Source organism: Stegodyphus dumicola, chromosome X2 (assembly GCF_044657685.1).
Source record: "Stegodyphus dumicola isolate Sdum_Otavi_A_Nest chromosome X2, ASM4465768v1".
Taxonomy (NCBI): Eukaryota; Metazoa; Arthropoda; class Arachnida; order Araneae; family Eresidae; genus Stegodyphus; species Stegodyphus dumicola.
Window position 1 is genome coordinate 10,957,369 of NC_140781.1, and position 20,652 is coordinate 10,978,020.

Sequence of the window (20,652 nt, forward strand, 5' to 3'; positions counted from 1 at the left end):
TGAAGCTCTCCATATGAAAGTCCGGTGAGAATCAGACTGCAAGCTAAACCTGGACTCGTCGGAAAACATCACACAAGCCCACTGTTGCGGTGTCCACAATGCATGCTGTCTACTCCAGGCTAACCGCAGGCGACAGTGAGTTGCAGTAAGTGGAACGCTCTGACAGTTCTACCAGCATATAGATCAATCTACCCTAAGTGTCTGTACACGGTCTGCCTTGAAATTGTCGTACCAGTGGCTGAAGAGAGCTGACGAGACAGGTCTGAGGCTGTGCTCCGCCTGTTTCTTTTGGCAGTAACTCCAAATATCGGTCCTCATTCGGCATTGTAACTCTGGGCTGACCTGTGCTGTAACGTCTACTCACATTACCATCATCTTTGAATCGTTGCCAAAGCCTGGAGATGACACGCTGGGCAATTCCAAGTTTGTCTGATACTTCCAGTTGGGTACGCCCACATTCCAGACGGCCGATAATTCTACCACGTAAAAAATCATCCAAATGCGTCCTTTGTGTCATAACTATTCGGTTATTGCACTGAAATGCTTATAAAGCGCCTGTGAACAATTTTACTTTTTTGCCTGTATTCCTTATATATCACTCTCTTACACTCTCGTCATTGTGACGTACCATCGGTATCATCTGGCTACTTCCTGAAATTTGCATATGATTCTTGAGGATGTGTGTAGTGATTTTACAGGTGATATATATAATTTAGAGTTCTATTTCCGCGTGACTACGAATTATCCTTAATTTATGGACATGAGTGTAGTTTAATTTCTAGGCAACTTTGAAAGATAATGCATCATTTCTCAATGCCGCCTGCAGCTGTAACCCATTTTCCTCATAGGTTTCAAATTTTTGTATTCCAACAAACACAGTATTCTACTAGGGTAATTTCTGAGTTATTGCAGAACTTCCTGAATCACTTCACACCCACCAGAAAACTTTCCTCTTTGAGAAGCTTTTTCACAAACTAAAAAGGTAAATTCAAGCTTATTTCAGAAGGCCCTATAGTAAGAGCCAAATCAGGACTCTAAGGCAAAGACGTATGGCTGTACATTCCAATGTAAATAATTGAAAATTCTGGCAGCTGTGAGGCACATTGCATTGTTGTGTTATATAATGATACCTTTGCTGGATAATCCCTGTATATTTCTTGTTAATGCCCTACCAAATTTTCTTGGAAAATATTAGGTAATATTCATTCCTGTTGTCAAGAAATTTAGACACAGCACCCACGTAGTCCCAGAACATCACTGCCCTACACTTATCTGTAGTAAGTGTTACATAAAATCTATCTGGATCTGGAAATTTTCACTGAATTGATGCTACCTTTTTTTAGACAGGTAATGATGAACACGACTTATCAGTTATAATACTGTTCAGAAAATTATCACTTTCATGTTCATACTTACTCAATAAATCAAAATTTAGCTGTTTCAACACTGATACAAAATTTTAAAATGAAGACTGAGGTAGCCCCTGATGACAATGTCAATAAAAACACCACTTGTATCAATAGTGATTGAGACTTTCTATGATGTAACATCCCAAATCATTAAAAATTACTTTATTATCAGGCTGTATAGAATTATTCACTGTCACATTTTTCAGATTATCTTCATTAGGATCATTCTAAATGTATAGAGGAACTTTGAAAAAACTGTTCACACCATTCAAACTCGGATGGATGTGTTATGATCTCTTCTAGTATGACAGTTAGTGAAAATTGTTTTGAACCTTCTTTCATGGAAAATTGCATAATCATATACTAGTCCTGACTGCAGTTAACCTATCTAATGCTATCTTGAATGCCATAGCATGGAAAAACAGTTGATATCTGCAATCTCTATCACCAGATGTTAAACACATAAATTTAACTTTCGATAAGTTACTAAACATGTTAAATTTTATACTTGAGTTATAGGGACAAAATCTGGATATTTGCAAGATACTCTTCACAATTTTAATTTGAGGAAGATTAATATAAGCACAGCTTTTAATTGCTTTTCTGAGGACAGGCAGAGCCTAAGTTGGTTGATAAAGCTGGATTCTGTACGACATTTTACACAGAGAAAATATGAACTTTTAACTACACAATAAAAAATAAATAAATAAATAAAAACCCACCATACTTTGGTTACATACACAGACAGGCTATACTATAACAAGATAAATGCTGTCATCTGGCATTTGGTACATGTATTACTTAGTGTAACATGTAGTGCATGTTCAGTGAAATTGCTGTCTATAACAGCACACAGGTTATGGCTTTTATATTAATGTAGTGTTATGCATCCTCAATGTGGGTTTAAAAACAGAACACAGACTGACAATTAAGTTTTGCACTAAAACTGCTTCAGAAACCAATGAAATACTAAAAACCTCCAACAGCAATGAAATCTTTTGAATATCAATGTTTTTATTTATTATAGATGACTTACTGATCGTAAGAGAGAGGTGACAGCTGATTCAAGGGAAGGTTGTCTTGCAATCACATAAAGTGAAATAGGTTTGATAAAAACTGAATGGAAACCTTCCAGAATCCCTGAGGATTACTACTTAAGGAGCAACTAGCAAACTGTATAGCCCACTAAGTATGGGATATACAGCAAGGATTAAGTATTACATATTCACACTTTTCATTAAACCAATCTAAAAACATAATAGATACACTGCATATATACTTGTGTATTTTATTATGAACCAAAGTGCCCCGAGAAAGAAAAGCAAATTTTGTTACAAAAGAACCTGTCTTATATATAAAGCTTGAAACCACTGACATATACAACAATTTATAAACAAAACAGGAATATTTAGTTATAATAGCAAACATAAATTTACTGAAGAATTTATCTGCACATATAGGACAAATATCAAAGTTTAGCACATTTTAATTCTTTTGGTGCTCTTGTTGATGTCCTGCCTGCTTTGCCAACTGGAATACAAAGCTTAAATAAACACCAAATTATGTTAAAACATCAACTCAGGAATTTTTAGGGCTTTCTCACATTGCCAGCTGGAATCTCAAATATCTAGACTAGAGATGATAATGCAAGTAGCTTTGCAAAGGTTCTGAAACATTTGAGTATACTTTCATACAAATCAATTTAAAATCAAATCTTAGCTATTTTACATGCATTAAAACTGTAGAGATGCACTCGTTCTGCAGATTAAACAGTTTTGTAGGTCAAAAATATATAGGAAAACTCAGATTTTTCAAAATGAATGTTGAAACGTAAAATTTGAAATTAACATTAATTTTCAATAAGTCAATATTAGGGCACTCAAAATTTACTCCACCTTCTTCTCTAATAGTTCAAAGAAATCTGACTCAACTTCCATTATTTAAGAAGAGAATTTCTGATTCAACTTATAATAAATTAAACTTGTAACATTCCTCATTCTATATTTCATTCACTAATAGCTGCTATAAATGAAAAGATAAAATGTTATGAAATCGAAATCAAAAAAATATATCTGTGGCCATAACATTCCACATGCTTATTAAGAAGTTTCACATTTAAAAAAACCTAAAAATATGAAAAATAATCTAGAAGTCTTTATGTTGTTATATATAGGCAGCACCATCAAAACTTTGTACCCAGTTCCCTTTTGTCAGAAATTATTAAATAGCTATTCATATTTAAATCCCAGAGAAGTAGCTCTAAACTAATATTGCAAGTTATTGATGCAATAGTTGGATATCCTGGGATCTAATAAATTAGCATCCAAAGTCATGCTAATCAAAGCAGTTCTTACTGCATCTTATAAAATACGAGGTCTCTGATGAAGGTATTGTGATATCATTTATTATTACTAGCAGCACTAAAACTGTATTACATGGAAAGGCAACAGTTCTTTGTTTAAATGACATTTTCACAATATGGTGTTTGTTTCTGGTGTTGTGGTGGATTCGTTTGAGATTTGAAGAATCCATGCATTTAGACATGCTTATTAGAAAATGCCACTATTTCAATGGAAAAAGTTTATGATCAAGCTAGACTATTAGAGCCTCTGAACATCATTCTGTTTCGTATTTAACATCTCCCTCAGCGCTGGTATCTGCTGCTGCATAGTTTAAGAACAAAAGTTACGATGATGAACAACTAGTCATAGTTGCTCCTATTCACTCTGGAAGGAGTTTCTTTTATGGACGAGACAATCATATACACACTGTTTACTCAGCTAGGGAAGCAATTTGTCGAGAATGTGGTAAAAATTACTTAAAGGTCCAAACTTTTATGTAACACTACTAATTTCAAGGCAGCAGTTTATACACTAGCATCAGTTTCAACTATTCCCTCTTATCATGAAAGGTCAGTAGCTAAAAATACAGGTAAATGAGGTTCAATGCCCTAATTGACACTGGCTGTTCACATGGTTTTATAAATCAATCCTTTGTAAAAAGATATCAAATCCAAGAAAAAGCATATTTTGGTCAAATAAACATGACTAACTCTTCTCTAAGCTCAAGGTATTACAGGTTCTTTAGTTACTGTTAAAAACTGCACACCCATGCAAACCCTAATGTAGAGGTACTAATTACGAACACCCTCTGTAGAGACTTTCTTATTAGGCAAGATTTACTACAAGATCATTCTTCTGCTGAGATAGAAATTAAAGGTGAAAGATCACTTTTTAGAATTTGCTCACCGACAACTGTTCTTTGCAGCCCCTACATCATTGTTCTCTAATTTAAAACCTGCTTGTAGACCCACTGTTACAAAGTCAAGACGCCAAACTAAAGAAGAAAAAATTCATAGCTACATAGCTATAAAAATTACCTAAAGAAGGGTACTTGAACCAATTGATTCTCCTTGGCATGCATAAGCATTTGTGAGAGAAGAATATAACAGATGTAGAATGGTTTCAGATTATTCACAGACTACAGTACAAAGTACCAGATCCTGATGTCCCATATCCGGACCTTAAAGCCACCATCCCGATCCTTAATTTCACTTTGGAACTAAATAAAATACTTTGTTATTGAAGAAATAATAATTTTAGCATAAATTTGTGTGATCAATAATTTGGATCCGTAGCTGCATATCTGTTTCGCATACATTTCAAACTGAAACATGCTACTTAGAAACATCATTGATTTTACACCTACTATACTCTTTATCCCTAATACCAACCTGGCAAATCATTTATTACATTTTGCTTTCACCACCGCATGTTCATCATATGCATCATTCATATGCTAAAAATAGATTTTGTTAACCCCTTAACTGCCACGGAAAACGCACAAGATTCATTTCCCAGTGCCACGGTTTTTCACACAGACATGCATAGTTATGCGACGTATTAGGGCAAAAATAAGTGCAAGTTTTACTTTCTAAAAACTGTTTACTTTCACAAAATAAAGAATAAAAGAAAAAAATGAATGCACAAAATTTAATGTTTAGAGTAAAAGTATAATAAAAAGATGCAAGTATAATAAAATTGCTTTTATAATAAAAAAGATCCCTAAAATGGAGTTTCGATGAATTTAGTTTTAGACCAGTAAAGTGTAATATCTCAGGTTTCAGTGTTATACCTTGTGAAATAAGTATGCCTAAAAAACATATATTTCTTCAGAACTGGTTGAATGCCACGATTTTGTTCTTGATTTTTCGTTTGCAAGCTGTTAGTTCATATACTCATCTACAAAACGGTTAGTTTCAGTAACAACATGAAGCACGAGCAGTTCATCAAAAAATAATTCAAAAAGATAAATGGGTTTGAAACATTCGTCATATCTTTTATTCCTGGAACCTACTACAAAAAGTAAACAAAATCGCAGGTCACAGAATAAAAAAAAAATATGTTTTAGTCAAACAACACCAGACACAGACACATCCCTCTCTCCAATTTCTCCCCACACTTCTCTGAAATAGTATCCTCCTTCGCATACTTTGTCAAGTGGTGTTGCATTTCAAAGCTTTGCGAATAATTTTACGGGTAGCCGCGCAAAGCAAATGATAGTATTTTAGAAGGGCGTATACATACGCACGGCGCAGTTAACACATCAGCTGAGCAAGTTAAGGGGTTAATGGTACTTATAGGCCAAAAAATTACATTTAGTGCTATTTGAATTATGAATAACTAAATTGTTTATTCACATCAACCCAGAACCTGGACCAGGGCTCGTATAGCCACACCAGGTGGCAGAATTTAGGGAAGACAAAATTTTTGGAATTTAGAGAAGCACCAAACAGCAAAATTAAGGGATGACAAAATTTTTAGAATTTAGGGAAAGCACTGGGACCCACAATTCAGGAATGCCAAAAATTTAGAACTTAGGGAGGCACTTGGTAGCAGAATTCAGGAACTGCTTAAGCATGTGCAAGAAATAGACGTAAGTGTAATAAATAACTAATAACAATTCAGGTTTAATTGTCTCGGCGAGCGACAGAAGCAAGACAAAATTTAGAGGAACAACTTGTCTTCCGTTGCCAATATCATGATACGTAGCCAGTAATGTATAATGGACACTAAAATTATACTTTACCGATTCCAAAGAATTACAGTTAATATACAGTCAAAAGTCGTTAATTCGGACACCCATAATCCGGAATGATCTACAATCCGGACCACAAAGCTAAAATCTTTCTGCGCATGCGCATAGGGGTTTTACGCGTGCGCGCAAGACATTTACGACTGCGCATATGCGTTTGCGCAAGCGCAGAATACGTTTTCGCGTGCGCGTTTAATGTATAACAGACGGTATAAGCTCTAATTATCTATTTCAGTTAATGTTGATGATTGCGTTGTTCCTTAATCTTCGAATTGGATCCGGCTTATTATTTTTTGCAGACTGTAAGAGCAATTTTATAAAAGTAAGCTTGAACTTTCGATTATGTCAAATAGAATTTCCGATGCTGGAGCTCCCAAAGGATCTAGAAAACGAAAGTATGTTTCGATGTCCATCAAACAAAAAATGGATAAAGCCATATCCTTTGTTTATCTAACCGTTCCGATATCTGTTTATCAATTTCACGCTGCTCTGCGCGCGGGAGGGGGGGGCGTCGCTGCGCACAATGAACTGGAAGTTGATCTGTCAGCACTATCGTTATCTTCAGGGCAGATGTTTTTATTTTATTCGGCTTATAATTCCTTACTAAATGTAGTATTTAATCTCGATGTACTCCATCTTTGATATGATTTAAATCAAATTCCTTGTCATTATAAATATCACGAATACAAATCAAATAGTTTTCTGGTTGCAATTTTCTAATTTCGGCTATGCGTAAGGTATGCTTTACACACGCACGCATTGAAAGAAATGTTTAATAAAGTAAACAAATAAATATTAAGCTTCTTTTTTTGTAAATTTTGATACCCCTTAGATCATAATTGCTTATTATTTTATAAATTACGGTTTCATATTTTTAATTTTATAATTTCTGCATGCCATCTTACCAGATTTAAACTGATGATCTATAATCCGGAAAAATAGATAATCCAGAATCGCCGAAGTCCCGACGAGTCCGGATTAAAGACTTTTGACTGTAGCAGATTCTGCTGTTCCTTAACTTTCTGATTTGATCCAGCTTATTACTATTTATTTAGCTTTTATTATTATTTTTAGTTCAGCAATTTCATGAAGATTAAAGTTTGAACTTTCAACTATGTCGAAAAGAGTATAAGGATCTACAAAGAACTAGAAGAGTATAGGAACTACAAAGAGAAAGAATGTTTTGATGTCAATTAAACAAAAAATGGATAAAGGTTTATCCATCTCCAAATTATGTGAGGATTATGGCATCACAAAGTGAACCGCGTATGACAGAAGGCAACAGAAAAAGATATATTTTGAAGATTTTGTCGATTAGGACATCCCATTCGCAATAAACAATGGAAACATTATTCATTATGCTAAAAGTGCCGATCACGACAAAGTCAGATATCGTTTCAGCGATGCTGTGCCATTGATGGGTCCAATGGTAAGGAATTAAGCTAAAATATTTCATGAAGAAATTAAAAACTGAGTTCACACATTCTGCAGTGTGCAGCATCACAAGATCCTGGGAGTATGTGTCTGCAGAAGAATGTTTGGCATAATTTATGGCCAAAAGCTACCATATTTAACTGGTGAGGATGATGAAAATGATAGCCGTGAATTTTAAGGTTTTCAGATATTGCAATCCAAAGGTGGATTTTTCCAATTAATGGATTTTGTAAAGAAATACGGAGAAGTGGCAATAAATGAAGATGATATAACAGAAGTTTAAACAGTGCCCCAATCATCAATAAACAAATAGCGAAATCCGTAATACGATTCTAAATCCAGAAAATACCACTACTAATAACGATGAAGTGACAGAGAGGTTATTAAAAACAAAAAATTTCTATTCAAGTTAGTCGGAATTCTCGGCACAGCAATTACAGGACTTGAACAATAGAACCTTGTAACTGAACAAGAAATTTTATCTCAATTAAAGAGAAAGTATTAGCACAAAAAACAACAAAAAACAAAGCAACTTAAACAATTTATACTGAAAGAAATGTTTAAATGTTTAATGTTAAGTAAAAAAATAAATATTAAGTTTTTTTTTTTTTTTTTTGTAAATTTTGATATTCTTTAAATCATAAATGCTTCATTATTTCATAAATCTTTATTTAATATTTTTAATTTTATAATCTCTGCATGCCATCTTACTGATACCAACTGATGATCTAATATCTGGAAAAATCCCAAGTTCTGAATTGCCAAAGTCCCGACGAGTCCTGATCTCGGACTTCGTGTACTGTATAAACAAATTTACTATGTCTGATGCTTACCCTCTTCCCAAAACTGAAGAGTTGATTTCACAGGTATCAAAATATAAAATATTTATTACAACTGACTTCCAAAGGGTTCCTACCAAAGATTCAGAAAAGCACAGTACAGCTTTTGAAGCTGATGGTAAACTATATCAGTTTCTATGTGTTCCATTTGGTGTAACAACGGAATTGCTTCTTTCCAGAGAATAACTGATTGAATAATTTCAAATGAAAAATTATCAGGAACCTTTCCCTAACTTGATGATGCAACTATATGTGACAAGAAAGTACCTGAATATAAACTTACAAAAGATTTACACCTGCTGCTTAGAAATCTATAACCTAATCCTGAATGAGGCAAAATGCACATTTTCCACAAAATCTGTAAAATCACTGGGCTACTCTATAACTAATTATATAATAAAACTTTATCTTAAGAGACTGAAACCACTGATGGTTTTAGCAATTCCTAAAGATATGGTATCTGTTTACTCATTTACTCATATGTTTACTCATTTACTGCCATTAGTTTTTCAGAAGAGTTTTGCCCTCTTTTGACTAAAGGATTTTTCTCCCTTGTTAAGATGCTCACAAGGTCTTCAAGACAGACATAGCTAAAGCTTCTTTAGCTACAGCTGAGGATAAGAGTTGAAACAGAGAGAAACCATTCAGAGTTGAAACTGATGCTTCTGAATGTGCAACAGGAGAAACCTTGAATCAAGGTGGGCATCCTATAGCCTTCTTCCCTAGAACACTAAACTCTTGAGCATGACAACACTCCTCTATTGAAAAAGAGGCATATGCTAATGTTGAATCTTTACAATGCTGGAAAATTGACATCTTATGAATTCTCCACTTTGCGAGTTCAATTCTCTAGTTGAATCTTTATGGAACTATTTTAATTGGCAGGCACTTTGGAGTTTTTTACAGATCAAAGATAAGTGCCATTTATGTTTGATCAGTGGCATTACACTAAAATTATGTTGTTGTGGTTAGAACTTGCTTGTTTCAAATTTGATACTAAATATCACCATGGAAATAAAAATGAAACTGAGAACTTTATGAAGAATAACTGCAGCCATGAAATCTCAAATAGATTTAAATGCTTTATGTGATGAACATTGTCACCCCACAATAAATAACTGAAATGTATCATTGGATAAGATCTAAAAATTTGCCTTTCTTTTTAAAAGAAATTAGTAGAACTGTTAATTCATATTTATGCAGCAGTAAAGTAAAATTTTGTTTCTGTAAATCTAACACTTAATCAATGCAACCACACCTTTTGAATAACTAAATGCAGGTTTTAATGGTCCTTTGCCTATAGTTTCAAGAAACCATTTCCCTCTATTGTGGGTGAGCTTTCAAAATTCCCCTTTGCAACACCCTGCAGTCATATATCATTTGCTACATTTAGAGCTCATCTGCAAAACATTTTCTCAATTTTGAGGAAAATGCTTACATGCATTCTAATAGAGACCTTCATTTATGTGTCATGAATTAAAATCTTTCTTAACTTCATTTATGTGTCATGAATTAAAATCTTTCTTAACTTCATTTATGTGTCATGAATTAAAATCTTTCTTAACTTCATTTATGTGTCATGAATTAAAGTCCTTCTTAACTTCACTTGGTATAGCAATAAATCTCACAGCAGCATATTATCCTCACGGAAATGGCCAGGCATAATAGAATCATATGGAAAAACCATCCAAGTGGCACTAAAATCAAAGAAAAGGGCTACTGAAATTTGGAGAAGAGTTGCCCAACCTGTTTTGCAATGGATCCGGTCATTCTTATGGACGTGGCCCAATCGGGATAGTGACTCTGATTGCCAGACTGAAGGGCCTGGGTTTGAGTCCCGGAGAAGGCATGGATGTTTAAGTCTGTGCGGCATGAGGGCACTTTAAATATGTGGCAAGTTGAAAGTCCTCTGAAGAGGTTGAGGGCAGGGGAAGAGGGGGCTTGGAGCCGCTCGGACCAATCCCCTCGGGTGCTCTCCATCAAAATAAGGGGCAGAACTGAGGAAAGTTGTTCCGTCACCTGCATTCATGTTATTCTTTGTTTGCTGTTCGCATATTGTAGCATTTAGCATTCTATTTCATGCACAGTTTTAGTTGATTAAAGCTTTATTTTGAGGAATGATTTACTACATTTACAACAAGTATGCCATAATAATGATCAATCAGCACTTTTCTCAGTGAAGGAACTTTATGAATAAAGTACCCTAGTAAGCTTGATTGAAAGGAGAACATGGAACATCTGTAACAAAAAATAGCTGTATTTGATCCAAAAAATACAAATTGTTCTGTTTCCCGTTAGTACTTACCCTAATGTTTTACAAAAACTTCCAGAAAAAATGCATCAGTTACACTACAAAACTCTACCACTTACATGGTACAATTTCGCAAAATGCATACTCTTTCTGCAATTTATTTGCTTTTTTACCCTCCCTTAAAAAAAAAAAAAAAAAAAAGAGAGAGAGAGAGAGAACATCCTTGTACTTTGTAAATACAGCTTTCCTTTCATCGCGATGAATGCACTGAACTGTTTTGTCAATTGCATTACGCCCAGTTCCATTTTGAAGTTGCTTGGCAGATAAACTGATTTCACTCTGGATTTTATGATAAGCACTTCTTTTTTTTTCCCTCTCTAAAGTTATTTTTAAAGGTGTATCCTTCTATAGTGGCACATTTTTTGCAGCACTTTTTTTTTGGAAAACATCCAACTGATTTGACAATTTTTCCACAAGGTACGACTTCCACAACCCAAGTCATATTCTGCAAATTACGACATTTCTCCGACATTCCAAAATACTATTTCCTGAAGGGAAGTGGCAAGCTTTTATTAGAATCAATCTATGTTCGCAGGTTACGGCCAATTCCTTGTTCCCCTCCGCATGTTTTCTAGTTATAAGAAGAGAGATTTATTTACGACTTTTAATATGGCAAAGTACTCAAACTTTACCTTAGGAAGAATGCCTCCGTAGATGACCTTCTATGGTAAACTGATTTGCATTCATGTACACAAAGTAAAAACCAGTAAAGGCCCAATTACCCTTGTTAGAGTCCACACATGAAATCCAAGGTAAACTACCAGAGACAATCATGACCACTAAGCAGCTTACAGGTAAAGGAAAGAAACTTCAATTAGAATGGGTAAAACATATTTCTTGGATGTATAATGTGTTTTTCTCCATGAAGGCACTTCATTAGAAAATACATCTTAGAATTTGTTAATATTTTCAACAAACTTTCTCATGCCTTGTACATAGTATCCAATTAAGTTTTAAACTAAGTTTAACAGATTTTTTTTAACATGAAACTGTGCACTTAGATTTTCCAACTGAAGTGACATGAAAACTTTTCTGATCTTTCCAAATGTGATATAACAATTATTTTATTGCAGTTGGAGCCAATCACTAACAACTAGGGACATTTTGTTATGTCACTGAAAGCATGTTAGAAGTTGTTTTATATTTAATTTATTTTATAAGAGCAGAATGAAATGAGAGATTGCTTACATAGAAGTGCATAGAAAAAGAAATACAGGCTGGCATTCTGGCATTAATAAAGCAAGTAAAAAATTATGAATTCAATATTTTTTTGCATAAAGCAAGGCCAGGGATGAAAGATTTTTTTTAAACTGAAATTATTATACAATTTGAAATTAGAACATGGTTAAAAATATTGTTCATCAATAAAGAAACTAACTGAAACTGAAAGTTTAAGCAATTGTCAAGACCTTCAGAATAAAGAAAAATTTCAAGGCATTGCAGCTCACAGTTATGCTTACGGCACTGAAAAACAATGTTGCTGACTTTCAAAAGCATTCACTGAAATTTAGGCAGCACATGATCAAATTATTCAAAAATAATATGAACCAAATTGAAACAAGTTGCCAAGATTGTTTTTTTTTTTTTTTTTTTCCCCCAACACACCTCAAAATTATACATTTTGTGCTTGAAGCACAAATGAAACTAAGATTATGATAATGGATTACAAAACACAAAGTACCCATGATTTTATGCATCACTGCTGATGTTTGAAAATTTCCAACATATTTAATTTTAAATAAAAAAGAAGAAATTAAGAAAGTGCATCAAAACCCATAAGACAGGTATCACAAGTTCTGATGCTAATGCTATGGCAAAATAATGCAACAATGTTTAAACTGTTGCATTACCAAAATAGGCAGCTCAGTTGCATAGAAAAAGCAGATTTCGACATTGATTCAGAAGTGATGAATGATATTATTAGAATCAAAACCTTTTCCTGCTTGGCAATTTTAAACAATAAGGCTGTGACTTGTAATCAAGGAAATACACTACTACTTTCATTAAGATGAAAGCAGCATTTTTCCAGTGCCCGTTTTTGAGCCTGATCACATTATTTTACATCATTAACACATACGAATATGTTACATATTATTTCTTACGTGCTATAATCCTGTAATTAATGTTTTAATATTTCTAAGTTGATCATGTGAAAACTCCGAGTAAAAAAAAAAAAAATATATATATATATATATAGCAATGACTTAAAAAAGGGAGAGATCTTTTATTTAGTCCCCCACACACACACAAATTTAAGAGTACCACTTTTTTAATTTGTGGTTAATATGTAATGTTAGGACACTAGGGATATAATTTACTGAGCCTATAAGTATTGTCACCTATTATTAGAGCATTTTCTTATAACGATTTCATCTGAATAATCATTATAAGAAATTAAAAGTTATTTAGTTGGGGGGGATTATTTAGTCCCCACACACAAATTTAAGAGTACCACTTTTTTAATTTGTGGTTACTATGTAATGTTTGGACCCTAGGGATATAATTTACTGAACCTGTATAGTCACCTATTATTAGAGCATTTTCTTATAATGATTTCATCTGAATAATCCCCAAAAAGCATCGGAGCCCTCCCTTAAAAAAAAAAAGAGGAACTTAAAAAGGAAATAATATTCATGCTTTAAAAATTACTAGAAAATATGATTTATTAAAATTTTTCCTTTGCAGCTCAGAAATGTCACACTAAATGCCTCTTTTTATTGTATGAAAATATATGAGAAAAACTGGTACCAGAGAACACTGCAATATTGGAGAGTTACAGATTAATTTAATGATGCAATGCATTAGCAATGCATTACCCATCAGAAAAATAGCCAATTCAGTAGGATACTTTTCAAAGTTTTCAGAGAAACACACACAAAAAACACACCTTAAAAATAGAAGACACTTTGAAATAACTTCAAGAAAAAAAAAATGCTTCTCCGAAAATCAAGAGAAAAACCATTTTTCTCCACTGAACAGCTTCAAAATGAAACTGGTCTTCATGTAAGTGACAGAAAAATTTGGTACACAAGGTGTATTCTTAAAATTCATGTTTAAAGAAAATACATGCTTAAAAACACACACATTTTGCAAAATAGTACCATGTTGAAAACAACCTTAAAAAATAAATGAAGGCTTTCACATTTTATATTGTACACAAAGGGGCATTTTTTAACGTTTCATGTGTTATCTTTAATTATTAAATATCATGTTCTTCAAACTTAAACCATAAAATTCAATTCAAGAGTACTATTACAAAATATTTAAAAAAGCATATCTATACAATTTTCGATACACACTCTCATGTGCTGGAGATAAAAATGTTTCTTTTCTTACCCATACAGTGTTGCCATTGCTCGCTTTGAAATCATCAAGTTTGTTAATAAAAAGGCATTTGAATTGTTAACAAAATATGAAATAGATAATTTAAAAAATTCCAAATTTGCAAATTTTGGATTCTAGATGCCCATATTCGAATGGAGGACTACGTTATTCAAAATTTGATGTCTCTAGATACTGTTGTCTTTTCACAGTGCAAGAAACATACACACACTCATGCAGATTCTTCATTATTTAACTTCTTTAAATATAATGCAGGGGTCTAGTATTTTAAAAGTAAACCAACATTTATAGTAAACTGATGCAAAATGCCAAAATGAGATTAATAGCCCTTCTGGGCAAATTGCCCCTTAGGGCTAAAATGAAAAAAAAAGTGTAGAAATGTACTCCAGAGTAATAAAATAAAAAATAAATTGTATTGAATGGATATGAAAGAATTTGCTAAGCTTAATATCAGGCATATAGTTAAAAATGTATTATGAAATATCTTAAAGGTTTGAGGTGGCAGTCTTATGGGGTTATTTTTTGTGGTATGGCTCAGGCCCAATTTATTATCATGACAAAAGAACACACGGATATTTTACAGAACACAGTATGATTACACGAAGAAGAGAAGATGGCACTGAAATGATGCTTATCCAAAAGACAATGATTTGAAACGCAGCATAGTGGTTCAAACGAAGCAGGACCAATGCTCTGCTATGGTCCTTTCAGTCAACATGCCTCAATTCCATTCAAGAACATGCACCATGAACAAAAAATAAAACACTATCAACTATTAGATATGAAGGAGATCTGGAAATAGTGATAGATACAAGATATTTTGTTGAAAAATGTCCAAAAATTAGCAAAGTCTCTGCCGCACAAAATTAAAGCAGCTCTTAAAGGTTTTGTAACTAATCATTAATATGGAATTTAAAGTATTTGTTTTAAATAGCTTTTTGTTCTCAAAGAGTTTCTGTTTGTCTAATGCATTTTTGAGATAGTTCAGGGAAAAACATTATGAAATAGAAAAAGACAAAAATCAGTGATGATTTTTCCAAATAATTCACATTAACAATGAAATTAAAACACTAAACAGCCATTATTTTTAAATTCGTAAAAAATGTTTTTATATTTTGGCCATAGCTGTTACAATAACAACTAACCTTAAAAAGTTATATTGATACAGTCAAATACCGAAAATCTGTTGACCTGAAATCCGCATTGCCTCTCAAAATATAAACATTTAGTTTATAGGTGCCAGAAACCGCAACATGGAGTACGAAATATCGAAGAAAAATAACGTACTGGATAATGACGTCATAATTACCAAATAATAATGAGTCATAATGGAAATACCAAATTATTGACAAGAGTGTTTTTCTCTCCAATTTGCATTGAGGTAAAAAAGCAGATGATTAATTCAACTCTTCTTTCAAGTTCACGCTTCATGTTGTTGTACTTTCTGAGCTTTGTTATTTCAAGAGATTGTTTAGTAATGTCGTTTTTTTTTTAAATCCTGATATTTTGTGGATATATTAAGAATATTTTAAATTTCAGTGCTTTTTAAGACAATGACAGATAAGAAATGCACTCCTGATTTTACTGCTTGCAACGTTGAAAAATGTAAACACGTTGCATTGATGGTAATGAAAAAAGTGGAAATTCTGCTAAAGATGGAGGCAGGTGTTACTGCTCGGTTTATCCCACAAACATATGGAATTGCCACATGGACTGTGTATGATATACGGAACAATAAAGAAAAGCTGTTGAAATTTTACAGCAACAGTGATTCTAACAATGAAAATCTTTACATGAGGCGAAATCGGCAAACCTCGATGCTGTTTTGTATGAGTGGTTCTGGCAGCGGTGGAGTGATGCCTATTTCAGGACTACTCCTGAGAGAAAAGGCGAAGCATATTCATGCTCATTTAAAAATAGAGGAGCCTAATGTAAATGGACAATATAATCAGTTATAATAATTTAATGCATATATTTAATTATTGTATTAACATATATAGCAATTTAATTAAATGTATCTAATACGCCTTCTTTATTTTGTACTTTTAGTTGGAATACAGTCAAAAGTCGTTAATCCGGTCTCGTCGGGACTTCGGCGATTCCGGATTATAGATCATCAGTTTAAATCTGGTAAGATGGCATGCAGAAGTTACAAAATTAAAAATATGAAACCGTAATTTATGAAATAAAGAACTATTATGATCTAAAGGGTATCAAAATTTACAAAAAGAAAAAGCTTAATATTTATTTGTTTACTTTATTAAACATTTCTTTCAATGTAAGTTGTTTAAGTTGCTTCGTTTTGTGTGATAATACTTTCTCTTTATTTCTATAAACAGATATAATTTCTTGTTCAGTTACAAAGTTCCGCTGTTCAAGTCCCGTTAATTGCTGTGCCGAGAATGCCGACTAACTTGTCAATCGAAATTTTTTCATTTTCACTAACCTCTCTGTGACATTCTTCATGTCTTTATCCATTTTTTGCAGCAATTCCACTTTTTGTTTGATGGACATCGAAACATACTTTCGTTTTGTACGATCCTTTGGGAGCTCCAGAATGGGAAATTCTTTTTGACATAATCGAAAGTTCACGTTTACTTTTATAGTATTGCTCTTACAGTCTGCAAAAAATAATAAGCCGGATCCAATTCAAAAATTAAGGAACAACGCAATCATCAACATTAACTGAAATAGATAATTAGATAATTTTAGCTTATACCGTCTGTTATAAATAAAACATGCACGCAAAAACGTATTCTGCACTTGCACACACGCATATGCACAGACGTAAAAGGTCTTACGTGCACACGTGAACGCCTATGCGCATGTGTCAACACGGCGCATGCGCAAAAAGTTTTTAGCTTTGAGGTCCGGATTATAGATCATTCCGGATTATGGGTGTCCGAATTAACGACTTTTGACTGTATTATCTTTTCTATTCTGAATTCCCCCAAATCCAAAAATCCGCACAACCTCTGGTCCCAAGCGTTGCGGATTTCTGGACTTCTACTGTAATTGAAAATAATTATAATTGAAAGTTATCCTGTTAAGAACTTTATAATAAAAGATGGGTAAAACTAATATTTATTTTTTGATATCTTGTAGCAGCAGACATTTTAGCAAAAGTATATAAAATTCTTTACAATTTTTATGTACAAAACCATCAACCAATATCAAATAGTTTTATTCCAATACTATTTTATGACATACTTAGAGCTATTATATGAGGTCATCCTTTAAGTAATGGTTTTCGGACATAACTTACTAAAATATTTTAAACAGATTATTCTCTCAGACATATAAATACCACTCAGCAAAGACAGCTACATTCAACTCAATTCTGACTTGCAAGCTGTAGATGCTAATTTCTTGCTTTCATAGTCTATTATGAAAATGGCAGTTACAGAGCTTCATATCTGGCATGTTCTGCTTAAGATTGTAAAAAGAGTAATAGTGTCGGAAATAGTGTAAAAAATGTGTGGGGGGGGGACGTGTATGGTAAAGGTGCTCTGAATATTTGGAAGTGCCAAACATGGTTTGATAAACCTTAATAATATGACCTAGCTTGGAAGACGCCAGCTGCTGTAGGTACTGTCTTTTTTTATGATGATGTGCTAAAGCTGTAACTGAAAGAAATCCATATGCTATGAAGAGTTGGCAAAAGATGTTAATTCATAATCATTAGCGGTCCCTCGCTAGTAGAAAGAATTTGGAATTATAAGCATGGCAAGTGGGTTCTGCATGAACTTATTGCCACTAATCCAAAAGAATGTATGAACATCCGCATTGTTCTTCATTCATGTGGGAAAATTTTTCCTTTTCTGAACTGTTCACAGACTGGTTGGTGGTTTGAAGCTTAGAAAATTTCACTGATGGATAAGAATACTATTTCCATGAGGTACTTGAAACAGACTTTCAATAATTTTTCGTCAATAAGTTCTAACTGACTTTCTTTTGGAATGGCAAAAAATAACCTATTACTGCATTGAAAGAATGTCATTGAATCAGATGGGGGATATACAGTTGACTGAATTAACAGCTTACTGATATTTTTATTTCTGTGAAACCTACTTAAAAATTACTTGAGGGATAATGTATAATAGAAGTTTAGTTTTTTAAAATTCTGAATATTAAAAAAAAACTAAATTTGCATTTTTTAAGAATCTCTCTGCAGAGGTCAAAAACCTGTAAGAACTTTTATGTTATGAACTTTTATAAAACAAGGTCATAAAGCAAGAAATACTGATTGAACTACTTACCCATCTCCAATGCTTGCAAGGTCTGGTAGTAATTCACTAAGTACTTCAGGTAATATCCTAATATACATTTGCATTTTTCGACCTATATATTCTTCTTTCAGTTTTTTAACATGCCTTCTGAACATCTTTTGGGCTGCATCATGGCCAAAAAGTTCACAATAATGAATGAAATCCTGGTTCTGAGCAAATTTTTTACTTACTGAACTCCACAATGCTCTATAATCAGTTACTTGGGCACGTATAAGTGATTGGTATGCTTCAGTACAAAAGTCTAAGACTTCTTTCCGTGACCTAGCAGATTCTAAGAAGGGCACCAGCTTAGCTTTTCCTTTAGTCCGATCTATCATCTGTGCCGTAATTATAAAAGTCAAATCTACGTTCACATTCTCATGTGCTGATGTTTCCACTATTGGAATGTTATTTTTAAATTCCTTCCTACTTACTAAGCGTTCTGCTTCTTTTACATACATTTCCTTAGCTTCATCATTTTTTGTGGTTGCAAGAACTATTGGCTTCTTGGTTTTTAATAGATTATTCAGAATTAATGCAGTAAATTCCACTTGTTTCTCTATACTTCTTCCTTGAACTTCACTGACATCAAACACACAAACAAAACCATCTATATTTATTTTCCCATCCGGTAGTAGTTTTTGTTCATACTCTTTTTCAATACCTGTGAAAACATTAATATGGTTAACATCACTGTACTTGTACTCTTCAATAAACTATTAACATAAGTGCCTAGTAACTCCAAAACAAAACTAAGATTCATACACTAATATTCAGTAAAGTTACTTTTTCAACATTTAAAGTCTGAAGATGAAAATAGCATTAACGAGCTGACTTTTTAAAAATGTTCTCATACACCAAAATTTTTTTTAATTATGTCAATTTAGACATGAACATAAGGTCAACTTCTATAAAATGACAATACTACAATTCCATTAATACTTTTAACCAGTTTTAGATTCAAATAAACAAACCACATAAAAAATATATTGAATTACAGTGTAATTTTTATAATTAGATTACAGTGTAATTTTTATAATTAGATTACAGTGTAATTTTTATAATTAGAGGCTAACAACAAAGCATATTAAAAGCTGTATCTCATAACATGAAACACTAAAAGTTCTTATTCTTTCCTAAATTTATTGGATTAAGAAAACAATTCTGCTTTTACAGTTCAGCACAGCATATTCATTTAACAATATTAACTAAAGCTAACTAAAGCAAATTTAGTTAATAATTTTTAAAAAGCATTTTGCGTGATCATGTTTGCATTACTTCAAAATGTAACACGTAAATATGTACAATGGTATCCAAAACTAATATTTGCTGATCTTTTGCATCAAGAAAAATAAATTTACTTTTCTTTAATTGCTGCTTTATTTTTTATGTGGAAACATAAAACTTAAGGATGAGGGATATTTTTATCAGTATTGAAAAACCTCTCATAAATTGCAAATAATATAACAATGTATTTATGATACACAATGATTTAACCTGTACGATACCTGTTGAAAATAATACATAGCGATCAGGTAGCAAGTTTTTTTCAGAAAAGTTAATACACAGAAATGGAGCACATGTGAAAAATAGCTGAGCACTTACAAATGCCGCAGCAATCACGGGAAAAATATATTTCAAGGTCACATTGGGCGAAAATTGGCAATTTTTTTGGCACCACTCCTGTTTACGTGCAATGCCCTCCCAAATAAAATGGCGTTCCAAACATAATGCAATAAAACACAACTAAAACATTGTCAAAGCAATCACAGGAGAATTATATTTCAGGGTCACCCTGGGCGAAAATTGGCGATTTTTTTTACGCTATTCCTGTTTATGTGCAATGCCCTCCCAAATAAAATGATGTCCAAAACATAATTAAAACAAATAACATATATATGGAAATACATGTTAACTACTCTGTGCAGTACAAAAAGGAAATATCAAATTGCATT

General features: G+C 33.0%; 1 protein-coding gene across 14 annotated transcripts in view; it reads right to left on the minus strand.

Annotated features, from left to right (window-relative positions):
* RhoGAPp190 (Rho GTPase-activating protein 190) overlaps positions 1 to 20,652 on the minus strand; it is a 209,204-nt gene that overhangs the window by 128,013 nt on the left and 60,539 nt on the right. For all 14 annotated transcript variants that reach the window (XM_085809046.1, XM_085809044.1, XM_085809048.1 and 11 more), the window contains exon 4: positions 18,689 to 19,361. In XM_085809046.1, the coding sequence (XP_085665172.1) occupies positions 18,689 to 19,361 (673 nt within the window). The remainder of the gene's footprint in view (positions 1 to 18,688; positions 19,362 to 20,652) is intronic.